Source organism: Delphinapterus leucas, chromosome 16 (assembly GCF_059928025.1).
Source record: "Delphinapterus leucas isolate spDelLeu-1000000601 "Yukka" chromosome 16, BTC_Dleu_Yukka2, whole genome shotgun sequence".
Classification (NCBI taxonomy): Eukaryota; Metazoa; Chordata; class Mammalia; order Artiodactyla; family Monodontidae; genus Delphinapterus; species Delphinapterus leucas.
In genome coordinates, this window is record NC_143144.1 from 70,189,277 (window position 1) to 70,209,751 (window position 20,475).

The following is a 20,475-nucleotide window of genomic DNA, read 5'->3' on the forward strand; positions in this document are numbered from 1 at the left end:
CTTTTAGAAAAAGAAGAGGTTCACCTGTTTTTTGCTTCCTCCTTAGGCATTATGGGTGGGGTCTGTGTATACGTGTCTGTCCTCTCCTACCCCACTTGTCTCTGAAATGAGTGTGAAAACCATCAAGTGACTTTTTTTTTTGTAATTCATTTAAAAAACAGATCTAATTCACATACTGTAAAACTTACTCATTTAAAGTATACAATTCAGTGGGTTTTTAGTATATTCATAAGGCTGTGCGGACATCATCACTATTTCCAGGACATTCTCATCACCCCAAAAAGAAACGCTGTACCCACTAGTGGTCACCCCCTAATCCTCCATCCCTCTACTGCCCGCCAATCACTAATTTACTCTCTGTCCCGATGGGTTTGCCTACTCCGGATATTTCATATAGAAGGAATCATACCATATGTGACCTTTTTTGTCTGCCTTCTTTAAGTTAGCATATTTTCAAGGGTCATCCACGTTGCAGTGTTCATTCGTTTTTATTGCCAAGTTAATATTCCCTTGCATGGCTACACCACATTTTGTTTATCCATCCATCGGTTGAGACTTGGTGTGCCCTTATCTCAATGTGCTCCATATTCTGAGCTCCCTTGATGCCCACACTTGGACCCTGAGCCGCTCCAGGAATTCCAACTTCTTCTCCTGGTCTTGAGGTGCGTGCATCCACCTCAGCCTGCTTGTAGGGGAGCAGGTGGTAACCAAAACATTCCAATTAACTGGACTGTACTGGACCTTTTTGTAAGAAGCAGTAAGAAAAAATGTGGTGACCACAAGTTTGACTTGAAAATGAGAAGATTGTAAATGTTTCTCTGCCTAAAGTTGGGTTGTCTCTGGTTTGTCTCTTAATGTGAAGTCCCTACATTGGCATGTGAGCCTTCATTGTTTGTCAGCCACCGTCGGGGCGGCCGTGGGGAACGAGCTGGGGCTGCCCTGCCTGGAGGCTGGGGACCAGGCGACCTGCTTGAGCAAGACGGGGGGACCAGGGCTCCTCCTCTCCTTTCTTCTAGTGGCTTCATGTCCACTAGGCATGGCTCAGAGACTTGGGTGCTTACAGCAGGGCTGACATTTCTTGGAATCCACAGCCTTTCTTTGGGGAACTCAATCTTGAAGCTGCCTGAAGAGTGTGAGATGGTGAGTGGGGGGTGCTTTTGGTCGCGACAGGGGGACACCCTGTCTCTAAGGCTGGTTTCCTGCTGGCTCTCTGTGTAGGGGTGGTGGCTGCACGCTTTCCCTTCCTGTGCATCTTCTTTGCCCTCTTCTGGGGAATACCCATTGCCCATTCCACTCAATTCTGGCCTGAAAATACCAAAACTCTACATTCTGGTTCAGAATCCCTAGTAACTGCATGGCTAAGTCACTTAATTTCTATCTGCCTCACTTTCTCCTCTGTTAAAATGGGTTTGGAGATTATCTGCATTGACCACTTAAAAAAGGATGTGACAATCAATTTAGAGGTTTGAAAGAGCCTTTGAGAAAGGAAGGTGGAATCTGCATATATACTCAAGGGACTCTTTATTGCTGCTGCCCGGCACTGATCATTTACGCTAATGACTGATCATCAGAGTCACCTGGCAAGTTGGGAAAAAGACAATACAGACCCCTGGGCCCCATCCCAGATAGTTTGATTAAGCAGGTGTGCAGTGGGTCAGGAGAAAAGTCTCTCTCTAAACAAACCAGTGTGGTTTGGGAGCCTGGGACCATGTCACGGTCAGAAACTAAATCTTTTTTCACGATGTTTCTCTATCTTTCTTGTGGTGGCCTGTGTACCACTCATTAGCTTTCTGTCTTACTGGCTGGGTCTTAGATGACTTTTCTAGGCCTCAGAATATGTAGTCCACACTGGATACTGAGCATATGCTTTGTAAATGCTGCAGGAATGCATGTGTTAGAGCAGAGGGGGTTTTTGAGGTCATGTTCCCAATTTTCTACTATAGACTTAGGCCCAGAGTGGGGAAGAGGTTGCCCAGTGAAGAAGTGAAATCAAAGTGATTACCCAGCTAGCAGCAGAGCTGGGCCTGGAAAGTAGGTTTCCAGACCATTTCTCCCAATGTGCTACTCCCAGGAGCACACAGTCAGTCATAATTTTCAGATTGACTTTATCTGGAGAGTGGAAGGAAGGCCTTGCCCCAGTCTAAGGGGCCCCATCCGGGTTCGAGAGAAAGGGCCAAGTGACAAACTTCACAGCTTGTGCTTCCATGAGCTGCTATCCCATAACCTTCCTGCAAAACCACTGACCTGGCGAATGCAAAAATATCTCAGGGACCTGGCTGTTGAATAGTTGGCCAGGTAAAGAAAACAGTCCCAAGTTTTGGTTATTGGATTTTGTTCGTTTCTTCGTTTGTTATCTGTTTGTGTTGCTTTGTTTCTCCCTTACTACCTTACTGTCCTCCGGAGCTCTGGTAGAAATAATTTTCTGGTGGCCTTGGAGGAAAATAGTTGAATGTTTGCCCAGTGACCTGTGGGGGGAGAAGAGAGATGGTAGATGATGGAAAAGGATCCCTTTGGGGACACTGTGAGGCGTTCCCTTAGCCATGCCCTTTGAGACACTGATCCCTGGTTAGAGTTCAGGTGAGGATGCCTCACAGTTAGTTGATAAGAAACCCAAGGAAGGTGGAGGGGAGTTGTAAATTACGTCAGGATGAAGTTGAAACATGCTGGTGACCTGGAGCCCTGTGCACCACGGGGCTGCCAGCTGACCCGGGGACCTCAGGCGGGCTGGGGCTGCCGTGCTGGCCCTAGTGCCCTCCTTGTCAAATGTCGGTTGTACCTGCCTGACTGTTCACTTTGTAGGCTTGTTGTGGAAGTGATTATGAACTGTAAATACTCTGAATGTGAAGTGATATTATCAGGACCCTTTAGTTATTATGATTAAGAGCAAAAAGGTTAACTGTAAGGGTTTCATTTAAAAATCTTACAAACCTAGAGATGATCGCGCTAAGTGAAGTTAGTCAGACAGAGAAAGGCACATAGCGCATGACATCACTTACATGTGGAATCTAAAAAAATGATACAAATGAACTTATTTACCAAACAGAAATAGACTCAGACATAGAAAACAAACTTATGGTTATCAAAGGGGAAAGGAGGGCGAGGGATAAATTAGGAGTTTGGGATTCACAGATATGCATTACTATGTATAAAACAAACAGCAAGGACCTACTATATGGCACAGGGAACTATATTCAATATCTTGTAATAACCTATAATGGAAAAGAATCTGAAAAAGAATATATATATACACACACATATAACAGAATCACCTTGCTATACATCAGAAACTAACACAATATTATAAATCAACTATACTTAAATTAAAAAAAAATCTTATCACAACCAACCCATAGAGATAGAGGATAAAAAAGCTATTAAATTGTTGTTTTGCACAGATGCCTTGATTGCCCCTTCCCTCCCCGCCCCCTTGCCCTTTTCCCCGTATTCTTTTTATGTTGAGAAACGGGGTAGTGACTTTAAGGGGAACGATTCAAAGTTCCTATTATGTTGGTTTCATTGAGGGAGGGGGAGAGAGAGAGAGAGAGAGAGAGAGAGAGAGAGAGAATGAGAATCAATCTTAACATCTTACTGAACTTTTTCTGTAGCTTTTTCCTTTCTCCAAGTTCAGCCTTCTGAGGTCTTTGGTTTGCTTTTCCTAGGTAACTAGAGTATATCCTCACTTATGCTAAATCCCAAGCAGCAGAAACCACATGTTCCTGAATTTTCTTCTTCTGTGCAGTCATGCTTCATAGGCAAATAATGCCTCTTTAAACAGAACCTCTACCTTAGGTTCTCAGTGGATTTTCAAAAGAAGAAATTACTGGACTATGTTTTAACCTAGGACAAAGCAGCCTAATCTCCTATACCCTCTGCATCTGTAGGAAAATGGATCAAACGAGTTTTATAATTGTGGCCACTGATGATCCTGCAGGATTCTGGAGCCTTCTGAAATGGTTTCACGGAGCTTCTGCTATTTGGTATATGTGATCACTGCTAACTTTTGGAAACCTGTTGGTACCTGTATGTTTTAGAGTATTAAATTAATCACAGCTTCTTATATTTCAACCATGCTGGATAAATTGCGGGTCCCTGATCTCCAGGGCAAATTATTTATTGATGGAAGATGGGCTGGATTTTCCATCTTCCAGTTCTGAGAAATGAAAAAGGCTTAGAAAGTGACAGCAAAGCCTGTTCTTTAGTAGACCTAAGTGTGCAGATGTGTATTAGGGATGAGCCTCATAATACGAGCTCCTGAAGAAAGTGTGTATGTGCCGTCAGTGTTAATATTTGGCTTCCTGTCGTCTCACTTACTAAGTTTTCCTAGTTTCCTCTTAGGATGAGGGGCTTCTGGGAGCCTTTTCTTTTGTCAAGTTCAGTGATGTGAACTTAAGCATGGTTTTACCCCTTCCAGAGTAAAGTTTTGTAGTAGAGTTGGCCTGTTCCATGATGAGCCTGCCGGGGGGGAAGGTGGGAGCGAGTTACACTGCAAGGGAGGAAGGATGAATGCATTTGGACGTGATAGGCCGTGGCTGGCAGTACTCTCAGTGTGGGGTGTTTAGGCAGAGTATTTACTTTCCATTTTATAAGAAACACAACTTGTACCGCTTTCTGGCAATAGTGAGTTAGGAAGCCCTTGTGGTCCAAATCTACCATGAGGATGGTTTCCAATTAATTTGAATTCTTGTAAAATGGATTTTCCTAGGAAAAAGCACCCCTACTAAGAAATAGCTTGGATTGAAGAGGATGTTTTGTAGGCGTTTTTGTGTTTAGGTAAAGAATGCATATCAGGCTGGGAAGGGGAGCAAGGCCTTCAAAGTTTAAAAATCGGCCCTTTTCTGGGTGATAAGCTTTCCATCGGGCTGTTTTCCAGAAGAGACTGGTTTAATCTCCATTTAAGAGTCTGTTCAGGCCCGACGGTGCCCCTTTTCCCACCCTGAACCCTGCATTTTGCCCAAGCCGGGGGCTAATGCCATCTGTTGGTGGCAAACAGGGTTGGCACAGTGTGGGCTTAATTCCAACGATATGATGTGTGAAGGAGTTCTGCAAGAGAGGAGCTTCTGTGGGCTTCCCTTGTGGCGCAGTGGTTGAGAGTCCGCCTGCCGATGCAGGGGACACGGGTTCGTGCCCCGGTCCGGGAAGATCCCACATGCCGCGGAGCAGCTGGGCCCGTGAGCCATGGCCGCTGAGCCTGCACGTCCGGAGCCTGTGCTCCGCAACGGGAGAGGCCACAGCAGTGAGAGGCCCGCGTACCACAAAAAAAAAAAAAAAAAAAAAAGAGGAGCTTCTGAACCTACAAAGTTGATCCCAAAGCATCCAGGGCACGTCACCCCTGGCCTGCGGAATTTCTGCCTGATGCTCTTCTTTTTTTAAAATAAATTTATTTATTTTTATTTTTGGCTGCGTTGGGTCTTCACTGCTGCGTACAGGCTTTCTCTAGTTGCAGCAAGCGGGGGCTACTCTGCGTTGCGGTGCACGGGCTTCTCATTGCGGTGGCTTCTCTTGTTGCGGAGCATGGGCTCTAGGCATGCGGACTTCAGTAGTTGGGGCACGCGGGCTTCAGTAGTTGTGGCTCGCAGGCTGTAGAGCGCAGGCTCAGTAGTTGTGGCGCACGGGCTTAGTTGCTCCACGGCATGTGGGATCTTCCCGGGCCAGGGCTCGAACCCGTGTCCCGTGCATTGGCAGGTGGATTTTTAACCATTGCGCCACCAGGGAAGCCCCCTGCCTGATGCTCTTCTGTGGTGACTCCCTGACATGTGATGCGTTGCTAGTGTCTCCCGGGAAGTGGATGGGAACTTTTGGACATGCGAACCTTTTCCAGCCAGAATTGCTCAGGGATTTTCAAACTTCCATTTTGGAAGAAGGAATGGTTATTTCCGTTGAGATTGTGGTCCAGTGGTTAGACCTTGTGACTGGGAGTCACGGCCAGAGAGCTCAGATTCTTTTCCAAGCTTTTGCCCTCAAACTTGAGTCTGCCAATGACAATTCCATCCAAAAGGTTGCTTTTGGGACAGTGAACATGCTTTTCTATATGATGGTGTGTGGCTGTCTGGATTTAAGACCCAGTGAAGGAATGGGTTCTGTCTGACATGATTCAGGTATCTACACATTCAGTCCCTAAGCCAGGGATGGCAAATTGTGGCCCACGGGTCAAAGCTGTCCCACCTGCCACCAGTTTTTGTACAGCCTGTGAGCTGAGAACGGTTTTCATTATTATTATTATTTTTAAATAAATTTATTTATTTATTTGTGGCTGTACTGGGTCTTCACCGCTGCGCATGGGCCCCCTCCAGCCACGGCAAGCAGGGGCTACTCTTCATGGCAGTGCGCGGGCTTCTCACTGCGGTGGCTTCTCTTATTGCAGAGCACGGGCTCTAGGCACGCGGGCTTCAGTAGCTGCGGCACGTGGCTCAGTAGTTGTGGCTTGCGGGCTCTAGAGCGCAGGCTCAGTAGTTGTGGCGCACGGGGTTAGTTGCTCCGCGGCATGTGGGATCTTCCCGGACCGGGGCTCGAACCCGCATACCCCGCATCGGCAGGCGGACTCCCAACTACTGCACCACCAGGGAAGCCCCTTCATTATTTTTAAATGGTTAAAAAAGTCAAGAGGGGGTGGGCTTTCCTGGTGGCGCAGTGGTTGAGAGTCCGCCTGCCGATGCAGGGGACACGGGTTCGTGCCCCGGTCCGGGAAGATCCCACATGCTGCGGAGCAACTAAGCCCGTGAGCCATGGCCGCTGAGCCTGCGCGTCCGGAGCCTGTGCTCCGCAACGGGAGCGGCCACAACAGTGAGAGGCCCGCATACCGCAAAAAAAAAAAAAAAAAATCAAGAGGGGAATACATATTTCCTGCCCCAGGAAAATCACAGGACGTTCGCACATCAGCATCTGTAAAGAGGTTTTTGGAACACAGCCATGACGTAATGCGTACGTGTGCGGCCTGTGGTGGCTTCTGTGTTAGAAGAGCAGAGTTGAGTAGTTGGGATAGAGATGGTGTGGGCTACAAAGCTTAAGATTATTTACTATCAGGCTCTTTCCAGAAAAAGTTTGCCAGCCCTGCTCTGAACAAATAAGGGGGTGGTCTCCATGTGCCCGTCCATCTATGGAAGGGAGTGAATGAAAGCAAGTACCGGGAAGCTGCCTTGGTGTTGTATCAAGGATGTGGGGTTTCCCGGCAACTTCATTAGCATCATCGTTGTTGTTCTTTGAGTTGTCCTGTGTGTTCAGACAATGCATTTGTACAAAGACCTCCCAGCAGCCCCTCCTCGCTGTCCTTGTCACGGAAATGGGACTCATGGAGATGCGGATGCCTTTGGGGGAGCAGGTCCTTTCAGGCCCACCTGAGTACTTGCCGATCACCAGGAACATAGATCTTGGAGGGGGCTTCTGACTTGGAAGACCCTCCCTATTTGCCTTTCCTTTTCCTTTTTTATTGGGGAAGGTGGAGTAGGAGAAATTAGAGCTACATACCTTCTTTTTTGCTGACAGTTCAACAGGCCTTTAAACCACCTTGATTCATTTCAGGCCATTGGTGGTGTATATATTGAAGACTTTGCCCACAGGTCCAAAGCTTAACTTAAGCTTCCTGAGATATGTCATAAAATATGACTGGGGCGGGGGAAACCCTAGTGGTCCTTCAGCAGAACATTATTATGAAACAAAGGATGAAATGCTTAAGCCAAGATGACCCTATTTACTTATTTATTTATTTTGACAAATGAAATTTGAGTAGACTCCATTTCAACAGTTTTCAATGCAGGAATTCCCACAGCCCCATTTGATTGCAGTTTGTTGAAAAGTTTAATGTTTTTGTAGGCAATTCATAATTTCCACGTTGAGCAGCCTAAAAGGAAGGGAGCCTGGAGCCCGGTGTTGCTTTTATAGTGGGATGGTGGGAACTTTTTTTTTCCCTTCCCCAAAAGGATATAAAACTGAAGTTGAACTGTTGGGAAAATGTGGCGTGGCGATCCAGCCCTTTCATAAATCCAAGATGCCCCCTCCTTCAGGTCTTCCTTTAGGACCCAACAGAAGAGAATTTCCTGCTGCTAAATGTCTCCAGGAAGGAAAAGATTTTCCTCTGGGCTGTAATAGTACCTAATTTCCTTTTTCTTCCCTTTATTTATTTATTTTCCCTATTAATAAGGACCAATTGTAGAAGATGAAGGAACCTGGGAAACCCATCACTTTTGCAGGAGGTTAATAACTTCCTTTAAAAAATCCTGGCCTAATACTTCTTTCCCCAAAAGGAACCTCGTCAGCTTGAGTGCCAGCCAAGGCCCAAGGGACGGGCACAGATTTGTGGGGACCCAGCGGTTCTGTGGGATCGAGTTGCAGTGGGACAGAGAGGTTGAGGCTGTCACTGCAGGGTCGCTGTGAGTCGGCCGGGCGGGGGCCGTCTTCCCCACCATCTGGATTTGGTTAGCTCTCTCTGGGCAGCAGGGCCGAGTCTCATTTCCTCCAACCAGTAATGTTATATAGGCAGTGATCCTGGGCTGCCCTAACATAATTGAAAATTATGTGTATTGTAGGCTCGGAGTGCTGAAATGTAGGCTCATAAAAATATGTGGTGCAGGTAGCCTGCGGAGATTGGCTATGGCACACAATGAAGCTTTTATGTAAAGTAAGAATTGTAAGTCTCCGCATTAATATTGCATTATGGGTATGATCATTTTTGGGTGGGGTCCGCAGGGCAGGCCTGTCGCCTTCAACAAAGCCTGAATCTCCTCATTCTGGGGAGCTGGTATTTGGAGACAATCAAATCAGTTTTGCAGATGGCCAAAGGCGAAAACTTGTCCATGAATCTAACCCTCACCGCTGAGGGCAGAGGGAGGTGTAGGTGTGTGGCGACTCAGCTCGGCATGTTTCTTCACAGGTTTTCATGTGATGAAGACGTGAGTGTTGGCGGGTGTCCATTTTGGTTGGCCTCAAGGAAATGACCCTATTGCGTGGTTTTGACCAATGAGGCCCATATGTTTAAGTGGCGAGTGAGAATGGGAAGAAGTAGGGGTGAGACAGGGCAGGCTAGACTCCCGTAGTCCACTGGCTCGGGTTATAGGGCTGAGGGAGACCATGGAAACATTTACTTCAGTGTCTCTTAATTTGGGATGATGTTGCTTCCGGACAAATATTTGGAAATGGTTTGATTAAAAGGGTCACTGGGGGGGTGCCTGCTGACATTTCCTGTCTGGGGTCCCAGAATCCTACAAGCCCCTTGGTGCCCCTCACCCATCCCCTTCACAGCTAGGACAACTCCTTCAGTTTAGAGGTGAGAAATTGGAAGGCCTTGTGGTGAGTTACCAGAACTCGTAACCAGGTTTCTTCACCACAGGAGGCTTCTAGGTAAAAGTTCTGGAGTGGCAGAAGTCGCTCCAATCCCGTCTAGATCTAGGTTGGGAAAACAACCGTGCAGCTTGGCAGGCGGCTCATGGGTCAGGTCTTCCAGCTTTAGGTATCACCAAGTTTGGTTTTAATTTGCCAGAACAGTCGTGTCTTGGAGGAACCCATGGAAAAAAGCTTGTGGATGGTTTTAGCTCTTCATTTCATTTGGGGGTGGAGCAAACCCTTCTTTCTTTCTGGACTGCCCTTTGCCGTCCTTTTTCTTTCTGTCTGAATCCTTCTGACTTGACATGACCTACTCTGTGCAGCCTTCCTCAGTCTCTTTTCTCAGAAATGCCACCTTCTCTCCAGGCCTTCCCTGGGCACGTTCCCTGAGTCTCTGTCAGAGCTTCACCACATTCTGTCTTGACTTACCTGTGGTGAGTTGGCCCCCTCACGTGTACCTAGGTTCTCTGAAGGAACACATCTTTGTCTTTCCATGATGCTTCACAAGAAGGCTGTGCATGAGGCAAGCTTTAATCCATGTTCCTCAAGTAAGTTTTCTATAGAATTAGTAATAAAACCAGCCTCTGGAAAGATCAAGATGGCGCCTTCATCAATCGGCCTTTGGAGGTGCAAAGGCTAGTGTTGATGTGTCCTTGTTAAAATCTTAGCATCGTGTCTCAGTTTTGTTTGGTTGTGAAATGAAACTGGTGTAATGGCACCAACAAAAGTCAAAATCTGGGAGTTGCTTATACACGTGCTAAATATCTCTGTGACCGGACAGGCCGCCTTCCCTCAGATTCCCCGATCTGCGCAATGCGCAGCTGGATCAATTGATTGTTCTCTGAAAGCTGAGGTATCACTTTGGACAGAAGTAGCTCTTGCTCTTGTGCCACGTGTTCATTTTCTACCTCGGAGAAGGGTAGAGAAGGACCCATCTGGCATATACCTTTATTTTTCTCTCTGTGGTAAACCTGTGTGTTAAGAATTTCTTTGGCCTTTTGAGACGAGTGTAGAAATTGCATTGTGCCCTGTCTGTGCCTCTCTTAAGAATGAAATATTTTTGTTTTATAAGCTTTGGGCTTGGATGAGGAATTCCATCCTCACCTTACTCAGGTAGCTTCTAGTAAAGGACAGCTGCACGTATATACTGAGCTTTCTTGAAAGTGAAGGATGATGGCATCTTAGAAATGAAGGTTGTTGAAAGAGCAGATTCGGAATTGGTCTCCCAGGGCACCTCTGGCTTGCGGCTCCATTTGCTTTATTCCTTCGGAAGAGATGTGTCCTGTCTCTTCTTCTGTCTCCCCCCTCCCCACTGCTCTTCTCCAAATGCGTAGTATTAATGGCATCATTTTATCTGAGGCCACCCTGTAGTTTGAATGTAAAGACAAAACTAATTGCTAATAATATTGATGCTCTGTGCTTGTGCCTGTTGAACATGAACTCTGAGGAAGAACCTGTCGGTGTTGCATGGTTTTTCTCTTGTCATTGATGTTGCTGTCATTCGCATGCTTTCAGGTTTTTTTGGTGTCGTTATCTGCACGCTTCTAAGTTTTGCAGTTTCTGATCCATGTGTCATGGTAGCTGTTTTGCATTTCTTTTCTAAATTCATTTTCCATGTTCTTTTTGTTTGCTCCCTCCAGTATCTTCAGATGAAATGGCCACTGCTTGATGTCCAGGCGGGGACCCTCCAGAGCAGACAAGCCCTGAAGGATGCCCGTTCTCCGTCGCCGGCACATATTGTCGTAAGTGACCTTACAGAGGCATTTGCTTCCTTTACTGTGGGGAGGTAAAATGCTCTTGTGTTGATAACAGGCCTTGTTTATCAGTTTTTCTTTCTTTAAAAATAGTTTTTTGGGGCATATTCTTGGATATGGTTTATATCTAGAAGGTACTTGTTTTCTGCTATTGGACCTTGGTATCTAGCTGGAAATGTTCCCACCACCCTTTTCTCCTAGTATTGGGTTAGAATCTAGCTTTGTGGATTCCAGTTAATAGGGCACAATCACCATGGTGTGGGGAAGACTGGAAATGGTATTAAAGCAATTAAGAAAATATAATACCCCAAATCTTTCCTGAAAAAGTCATTTAGGGGAGGTGAGATGCAGAGCAGGGAATTAGACAACTCGAAGGGGAAAGCCTGGATTTGAGACTTTCCAGTCATACCCCCTGCACCTCCTCCCACCGGCCCAATCCTAATTATTGGAAAGGAACAATCTAGACTGACATTAGAAAATTTTCACCTGGGCTGATTGATTGTAAACGTAGAGTACAAATGAACTCGGAAAGGCTTAAATTTAATCTGTACATCCATGGCTTTGAAAGCGTGTGGGTTTAATACAGAAAACATTTGTTTGTACTACTAAGAGACAACAACATAAAGTGTATGTCTACATGTATTTTTAATGCACTTTCTTAGGATTTTGTAAGCTCTGAAAGTGGAATTTATAAATTAACCTCTTGAGAAGATAGCTCACCCTTATTAGAATATTCTCTTCTATATATTTATATTATGAGTTGGACTTCATACTTTTGAAGTAATTAATGGAAGACATTTTTATAATGAATCCGTGACAGGTAGAATTATGCAAAGCACAAAACAATTCATGTGTTTTTCATTTAAGTATCACAAAATGTTATCCATTAATATATTTTGCCTCTGTGTTACTTTCAATTTCTAAAAATGGCAAAATAATTTTAAGTAGAAAAATCTTAAGATACATTGTGTCAAGTTTCAGGCTAACTGCCTCCTTATTTTGTAGCTTGCTATAATTGAGTATATATTATTTAATGAATTTTGCCTCTGTTATATGAATATTAAATATACATGTATGTGTGTGTATATATCACAAAATAATTTATTTCCATAAAACCACTTCTTTGAGTCATCATTTGTGAAAAGGCCTTACGAATTCTTAATGAGGCATGTAGAAAGAAGGTTGACATTTTCCGGAAGCTTCTTCCTTCCTTCAACCCCACAATAAAACAGATGCTCATAATTACACATGTTCTTATAATGCTGAGGTTTCAGGGCTGGAAAGTAACCTTAGATCAGCTAAGGCCCTACCTGCTCTCAGAAAAGGAAACGGGTCCAGAGATGCCTTAAGTGAATTGCCCAATGTCACACGCTGAGTTAGCGGCCAGAAAACGGGAACTGGGCCCAGTTCTCTGCTCTCTTTTACTGTGTCCTCCTAAGGGAGTTGAAAGTAACTTTCCGTGGCTGGTTCTGTTTTGCTTACTCTAAATTGGCTCATTATTAGGGACAGTGTCATAGGCATAAAGAAGTTGTTGAGTTGGGGTTCTCATGCAGGTTTCTCCCAGAAAAATGAATGCCATGTAAAAAAATATTTTAACAATACACAAAGATTGGTTTACAAGTCCTTGAGGGGACAATAAGGAAGCCGGTCTGTTTCACTTTTCCTGCCTCCCTGAATTTCCCAGTGGGGGGTCTAGGTTTGAAATGTATTTTGCTGCTTTTGGAAATGCTGGGCAGGACTTGCCCACATGGGTTTTTTTTTTGTTTTTCTTTTTCTTGTTTTTGGAGGCACAGGGAAGGGACAATATCTTCAAAATCTCTTGGAGGCTTTTTCTCTCTTGAGTCTGGGGAGAAGATGCAATTCTTAGAAGTGGTTCCGAGTGGCCGCAGCCCCTCTTGGGTGTGGCCTGGAGGTGAGCCACCTCTAGGCTGGCAAGTGTTACCCCTCCCCCCTCCCCCCTCCCCCCTCAGGAATGGGGTTTGTCCATTTGGAGAGAGGTAGATGACTGCCGCCCCAACCGCCCCCCCCCCCCCGCCCCCAGATCCCGTAAGGGCAGTTGCCGCAACTTAGGCCTTAAGCACTTTGTTTTCTCGTGTATAAATTACCGATCAGGGAGTTGGTGAAACATTTTTCCAGAGCCGATGTGGATTTTGGCAGGGGGCGTAGTGAAGGGACTTGGGTTCCCTTTTCCTCTGCTGTTGATGGGGAGGCATGCTGACCACAGCAACCACTGTGGAGCCTACACCAACGTTCTGATGGAGACCCTTGTCCAAAGGAGCCACAGCGGGCAGCTGTAATCCCATCTTCTGTGCGTCCTGCTCTGCTCCTGGGGACCTGGGGAGTGGCACTGCACAGAGGTTATGGGGTGGTGGTGGAGGGTGGACTCTGGGAGCTGGAGAGGGAAGCCATGAACTTGGACAAAAAGGAAACTGAATTCGTGAAATACTTAATGCTTGTGGCAACTGAATGGTGTCTTTGGTTATATGAGTCAGCCCTGTAATTGTACATTTCTGCAGTCTCCACCTGACATGAGGGCTGAGGAGGGGGTGTGGAGGTGGGAAGGGAGTTGGAAGAGGGAGAATGGGAACATAGCGGGGGAAGAAAGTCTGGAGGTTGCTGACCTCGGGGTCACGTATAGTTTTGGGGGATTGAGGAGTTGTATACCTTGGTAGTATAAATTTATGATACCTTTTCACTGGATGTAGGGCAACGTGTCGACCCAGACCAGCTTGGCAGGTACAGTGTATCTGTATTTATACGGGGGGCATTCTGGATTGTGGCTCATGTACCATTTGGGTCTCTGTATAGCTCAACATGGGCCAGAAGACTCTGGTTCTCCTTCAGATTCTCTGATGAATGGCTAACTTTTCTCGAGACACTGGGCTCTTCCTCCCTTTTTTTTTTTTTTATTCTTTTGAATAAAATGTTGTCACATCACAGTGTTTCATCAGACCCGTTTCAAAATAATTGCCTGAGGATTGCTTCCTAGTTTCTCCGAAATTTGGATTTATTGTAATTTCTGGGCCAGGCTGTTTCATAATTATTTCTAATGTTTTATTTTGAAACTAGAGAAGTGTCCAGTGTTTGTTACTAACCATTATAGAGACTATAGCTATCACAGGTTGCTAAGAAAATAACCTTCCCTGGTACCCACGGGGGTAGAATTTTCAGATGGAAATTTAAAGCATCTTGTTGGCATATTTTAACCTGATAGGATTTTTTTTCTCATGTGGTATGTGGGTTACCACATTGTAAAAAAAATGAATGTGTAGATTAAATGTTCTTAACAAGTGGAGTTCAATCGATCAAATAATATTTATATTAAGAAGCAAGCCCCACAAAGTTCAGTTCCTGTAACTGATACAGCATCTTGTTTATTATAATCCAGTGGTTCCTAATCTGTGCTCAAAAGAGAGTAGAACTTATTCCCCAAGGATGATGATTTAAAAATTTTTTTGTTTTGCCTAGCCAAAAAATAGGAATTTATACCACAGATTTGTCTCTCTCTCCCTCTTCTTGGATTTCCCTTCCCCCCCGATTCCCCCAGAAATTCATGGACTTCTGAAGTCACAAGTGCCAGTATCCTCTCTTCTCTTCAGCCTCCCGAGTTTGTATTCTAATTCATAGAACTCGCTCATGTTTCTTTCTCTGGTTTTTTAAATTTATGTTTTAAATTCTTTGCCTCTTTTTTTTTCCCTCTTCCAAAATGAGTGCCAAGCAGCTGGGCTGTGCTACGTGGTGGTGCTTGAGTCTTGTCTAACCCACCTCCAGGGCCCCTGTGAGGAGCCCCTCCCCGGACACCACCCCCAGTGTCTTCGCTATGCAAAGACTTTCATTTAACTTCCTTTGTACCCAGCAAAAAAAGATTCTGTACCAGAAATTGGTGGTATTTTGGTATAGTATGTATCTTATAAAATGGCAAAAGGCTTCAAAAGTTCCTACCGTTGTGTCTTGGGAGTTTCCTCTTGAAGTTGGTGTGGAGTTTTACGTTGGGGTGGATTTCTAGCGGTTTGAGGTCTTGTGTGTTTTGTTGTGTAATGAACATGCGGGTGTGTGATGAGAAAGCTGTCTGAATCCCGAGGAGCAAAGCCCGCCAGACTGGAGCGTGTAACTCTCTTTTTTGGTTGGTGTTGTTGCTTAAATGCTGAAAGAGAGCAGGAAAGCGCTTACGAAATGTACGATGGTAGGACTTCAGACAGGGTGTCTGCTGTTTGAGTTGAGCGTTTTCAAGCTCAGAGGGCATGCTGAATCTTCCACTGTTGTTTCTGAAGAGTTTGGGGGCGGGGTGCAGGGGAGCTGACTTGCAGGTAATAACAAAAAAATTACTTTGAGAGCATCCTCTTGGTTATTAAGTACAAGCGGATGTTTCGCTGTGTTATTTGACTTGGGTTGTATTCTGTCCTGTTCTGCCAGATGCTTGGTAGCAGTTAGTATGTGATAGGAGGCTCTGTCCTAGACGCTGAGGTCCAGCAAAACCATCGCAGCCCCTCTCTGTGTGGGAGGCTCTCTCTGTGCCAGGTGCCGTGAGGGGTACTGGGCCCGTGAGGGTGTATGATCAAGGAGATGGGATGCTCACTGAGAAGCTGCTGAGGCTTATGGGCCAGGACTGTCCCCTGAGGAAATGACATTTAAAATGAGATTTGAAGGATCAATTGGAGTTGGCCAGGGGAAGCATCTTGTTGGCATATTTTAATCTGATTGGGTTTTTTTTCTCATGTGGCATACGGGTTACCACCTTGTAAAAAAATGAATGTGTAGATTAGATGTTCTTAACAAGTGGAGTTCAATCGATCAAATAATATTTATATTAAGAAGCAAGCCCCACAGAGTTCAGTTCCTGTAACTGATACAGCATCTTGTTTATTATAATCCAGTGGTTCCTAATCTGTGCTCAAAAGAGAGTAGAAATTATTCCCCAAGGAATAATGGGAGGTGGGAGTACATTCCAGGCAGAAGGAAAAACATGTATGAAGGTCCTAAAGAGAAGAGAGCTGAGCTATGATGGCTGCTGGTCATGGAAGCACAGGGCCGGTGGCCTGGGTAGGGTATGCTGAGGACTTGGTGCCTGATCCTAACCACTGTGGGAAACCATCGGGGGTTTTTGGCCTGTGCTAAGCTGCTGGGAGTGGGGAAGGTGAAGTGGACACATTTGGAGGGACCATCAGTAGAACTGCTGATGGATTCGATGTTGTCAGTGAGGGAGGAAGAATTTAATTTAAAAATTTTTTTTGTTTATTCCAGCTCTATTATCACTGCCATATGACATTGTGTAAATTTAAGGGGTACAGCATGTTGATTTGATACACGTATATGTTATAAAATAACTACCGCCACGGCATAGCTAGAGCCCTGTCCCATTACATAATTACCATTTCTTTTTTGTGGTGAGAATATTAGAGATCTACTGTCTTAGCAGCTTTCAAGTATATGGTACAGTATTGTTAATTATAACCCTCAGGCTGTACATTGGGTTCCCAGAACTTACTTCACTTCATAACTAGAAGTTTGTACTTTCTGACCAACGTCTCCCCGTTTCCCCCACCCCTGGGTCCCTGGTGGCCACCACTGGATTCTCTCTGTTTCTGTGAGTTCGACTTTTCAAGATTCCACTTATAAGTGATACCATGCAGTATTTGTCTTTGTCTGACTTACCTCACTTAGCATAATGCCTTCAGGGTCCATCCATGTTGTCACAAACGGCAGAATCTCCTTTCTCATGGCTGAATGATATTCCACTCTCTACATGTAACACATTTTCTTTATCCGTTTATCTGTTGATGGCCGCTTAGCTTGTTCCCACATCTTGGCTATTGTGAATAATGCTGCAGGGAACATGGGAGTGCAGATATCTCTTTGAGATCCTGTTTCTGTTTCTTTTGTATATATACCCGGAAGTAGGTTTGCTGGATCATATGGTAGTTCCATTTTTAAGTTTTTTGAGGAGCCTCCATGCTGTTTTCCGTAACGGCCGCATCAGTTTACATTCCCACTAACAGTGCATGACTCCTTTTTCTTCACGTCCTCGTCAGCACTTGCTATCTCTTGTCGTTTGATGACAGCCATTCTAACAGCTGTGAGGCGATTAATTCTTTGTCGTTTTGATTTGCGCTTCCCTGATGATTGGTGACGTTGAGCGTTTTTTTGTGTACCTATTGGTATAGTTCATGCACCTCCTTTGGAAAAATGTCTACTCAGTTCAAGAGATGTCTCTCTTTTTTAAATTGGAGTACAGCTGAATGAGTTGTCTTTCTTTTGTTTTTGGCCGCACCTCACGGCTTGCAGGATCTCAGTTCCCAGACCGGGGATTGAACTCAGGCCACGGTAGTGAAAGCACCAAGTCCCAACCACTGGACTGCCAGGGAATTCCCTGAGTTGTCTTTTTTAGAGAGATTAAGATTCTAGGTTTCCTGACCCCACAAAGCGGTGTGGCGATATGAAATGGGAACAATTCAAACTTAATTAACAATCCAAACTTAAGAGTTATGTCGATTATCTATTAGATTTCCATTTATTCAGAATGTATTTATGGAAGGGTGGAGAATTCTCCCTTTCCTTCCCCAAAATTTAGGTGAGTAGCTCTAGTTGGTCTTCCTCTCTTGGTCTTGTAGTCACCGTTGACTCAGTCATTGACCCACATTCATTGATCCTGCAGACGTCTAGTGATCACTTACCGTGTGGGGAAAAAAGTATTCTAGATGCAGAAAGTGGATCGGTGGTGAATGATGGTAACAATAACAACAGATAAGTCTGGGACGTTTCCTTTGTGCCAGGCATTGTGCTAGGTGCTTTTCAGATATTTCATTATCCCCACTTTACAGAGGAAGAACTCAGAACAGGGAGGTGAAGTATTTGCCCAGCTGTGGGAGTCCGGATGTGAAGCAAGGCAGCCTACCCCAGAGCATGTCATCCTCTTAACCCCACCGACCCCAGAGGTGGCTGAGAAAGAGACAGGTAAATGGGGCACAATGCCGTGTGCAGAGTGCTGCCAGGGGACCACCAGATGGAGGCCCCAGCCACAGCTGGACAGGGTGGGCTTGCCCAAGGAGACCCGCTAGCTTTACTGGAGAGTGGGATGTGAGGTTGGCTAGGGATTTGGTTTCTGGGTATGATTACTGCAGAAGACTCCCTGACACATTGTGGGAGTGGAGGGCAGATGCTCCGGGGGCAGGCGAACATCAGGTGATATGAGGGTGTGAACTGTGCCAACTTCCTAAAAGCCTTTCCCTGTGCATTTTCTGCAGTCCACTGCACATACACTTTCCTCTTGTGTGTGTGTGTTTTTTTTTTTTTAATCCATTTATCTGTGACTCAACCAGACTTTCTAGAATACTTAGGATGTGTTTCCTAACAGTGGCTGAGTCAGACCTTTCCCATTTCACAGACAAAACCACGATTAAGGGTGTATGTTTTGTGTAAGGATATAAAGCAAGCCTGTGAGCCCTGCCCATATATTAGTATTTTTATAAGGAGAGCTATGAGGAACTACCATTGAGAACCAGGCAACCAAGTTATCTTTCTTCAGGGAAGACGTGGTAGATCGTATCAGGTGTGCTTTAAAGGGAGAGTGGAGTAAACCCCAGGATGGTCCATAACAGTCTATGGTTAAAAGTCCAAGCTTCCTGTCTCCTTCCAGAAAATACTCTACGGCGAGGAGTTCTGAAGTTTTGAGGTTTGGGTTCATGGTGTGGCAGCTGACCACCATGGCAATGGAAATATCCAACCAGGAAGGATTGTGTAAGCTCAGTTGTATCCTCTTCAGATTAGAATCACAGAACGTTTCACAACTTTCAAATCACATGTCGTGTCACCCAGTGCTGTCCCTTCTGTTGTTTAATCACTGCTCAGAAGTCCTCTGTTGGCCATACTGTTTTTGAACATAGAGATGGGGCATCTATCTCCTGATGCAGACCATTTCCTTTGGTAGAACAGGGGTTCTTAAAGTTCTGTCTTCGTATTGCACTGAAATCTGTCTCCTTGAAATGCTCAGACTTGATTTGTGTTTTGCTGTTCAGTTCTGCTCAGGCTTCTTCCACTTACCCATCTTGAGAATAAGAAGGTATGTCTTGTGCATCCTTCCCTCATCACCAAGTTTCCTCTTCAAGATTATCCCCCATTGTGACTCACATCTTCAGTGACTGATCTTAAACTATTTAAGGATGGGAATTGCTCGTTGTTGATTGAAAAATCCTACCTCTAAAATAAGTGACATTAATTATTAAGTGTAGCTTTCCTCATTCATCAAATTTATGTTCATTGTAGACACTTTGGAAAAGAGCCCCTAAACTTACCACTCAGAGATTATGTTACGAATTGCTTGTTATATTTGGTATATTTCCTTCTAGACTTTTTCTGCTGAGTGTATTAATATTTATATTTGTTTTTAACATTCTTGAGCTCATGGTAGCGCTTAATGTTTTCAGCCTTGTATTTATTTAAAATAAAAATCGCTGTAGTGAATAAGCACTTCTCCATGTCCTTAAAATTCTTCAGGATTTTTAATAAGCACATAATAGCCCATACTATGATCATACCCCAATTTACTTAATCAGTGCCGTATTGTTGGGTCTTTAGGGTATCTCCTTTTGTTTCCGCTACTCTAAATAATCCTGTGAGGGACATCTTTGTGTGCTCCCTCCTCACCGCCACCCCCATCCTGTATTATTTCCTTACGATAGATTACTAGGAGGAAAGGTAAAAGAGAACAAAATTTTAAAACAGTTCTTGATACATAACCACAAATATCTTCCTGATAGGCCTCAGTTTTTATAACTATTAGCAGTGTGTGACAGTTAGCCTTACCATGATCAGAATGATTATATTGTCTCTGGGGAATTAAACAAAAGAAAAAGTTCAGGCTTCCCTGGAAGGATGTGCCCTTTAGTCCATGTTGCTCCAGAAAAGAGACCCAACCAGCCCGATCCAAGTCAACCTTCCTAAGGCCTTTCACCTTCGAAACAGGCAAACAAAAATGATTGCTTCTTATATGGTTCGCAGGTTTTAAAGCCAGCTCCTGTTATCATGGTTGTACAGAATGATGTGTATTCATTTTAGATACAGCGTGACTCTTTAGATACAATTTATTAGCCCCCCTGAATATATGCAGCCCATTTAGGGCTATTCTTTGGAGGTCTTGGAGTATACTTTTATAACTCCAAAGAACTGTACAGTTGTTTTACGTCTTAGTATCTCTTCTTTTAATAGCATGTTATTGGGCAAAGATATTATTTATTTGATGCTGTGTATGAGCTTGTTAAGAATATGATCCTGGATTATGTTTCTGGGAAAACATACGTGCTTTTCAAAAACGCCATTTCTTGCTGTGTTTAAGATCAGTCCACACAGGGAGTGTGGGGAAGGCTGGCAGCTTCAAATCAGTTTTGACCATTTCCAAATGCTGCGACTGTGCTCG

General features: G+C 44.7%; 1 protein-coding gene across 27 annotated transcripts in view; it reads left to right on the top strand.

Moving 5' to 3' along the window:
• Window positions 1-20,475, top strand: part of TCF7L2 (transcription factor 7 like 2) — a 197,811-nt gene that overhangs the window by 66,060 nt on the left and 111,276 nt on the right. For all 27 annotated transcript variants that reach the window (XM_089898188.1, XM_022568725.3, XM_022568733.3 and 24 more), the window contains one exon: window positions 10,953-11,054. In XM_089898188.1, the coding sequence (XP_089754314.1) occupies window positions 10,953-11,054 (102 nt within the window). The remainder of the gene's footprint in view (window positions 1-10,952; window positions 11,055-20,475) is intronic.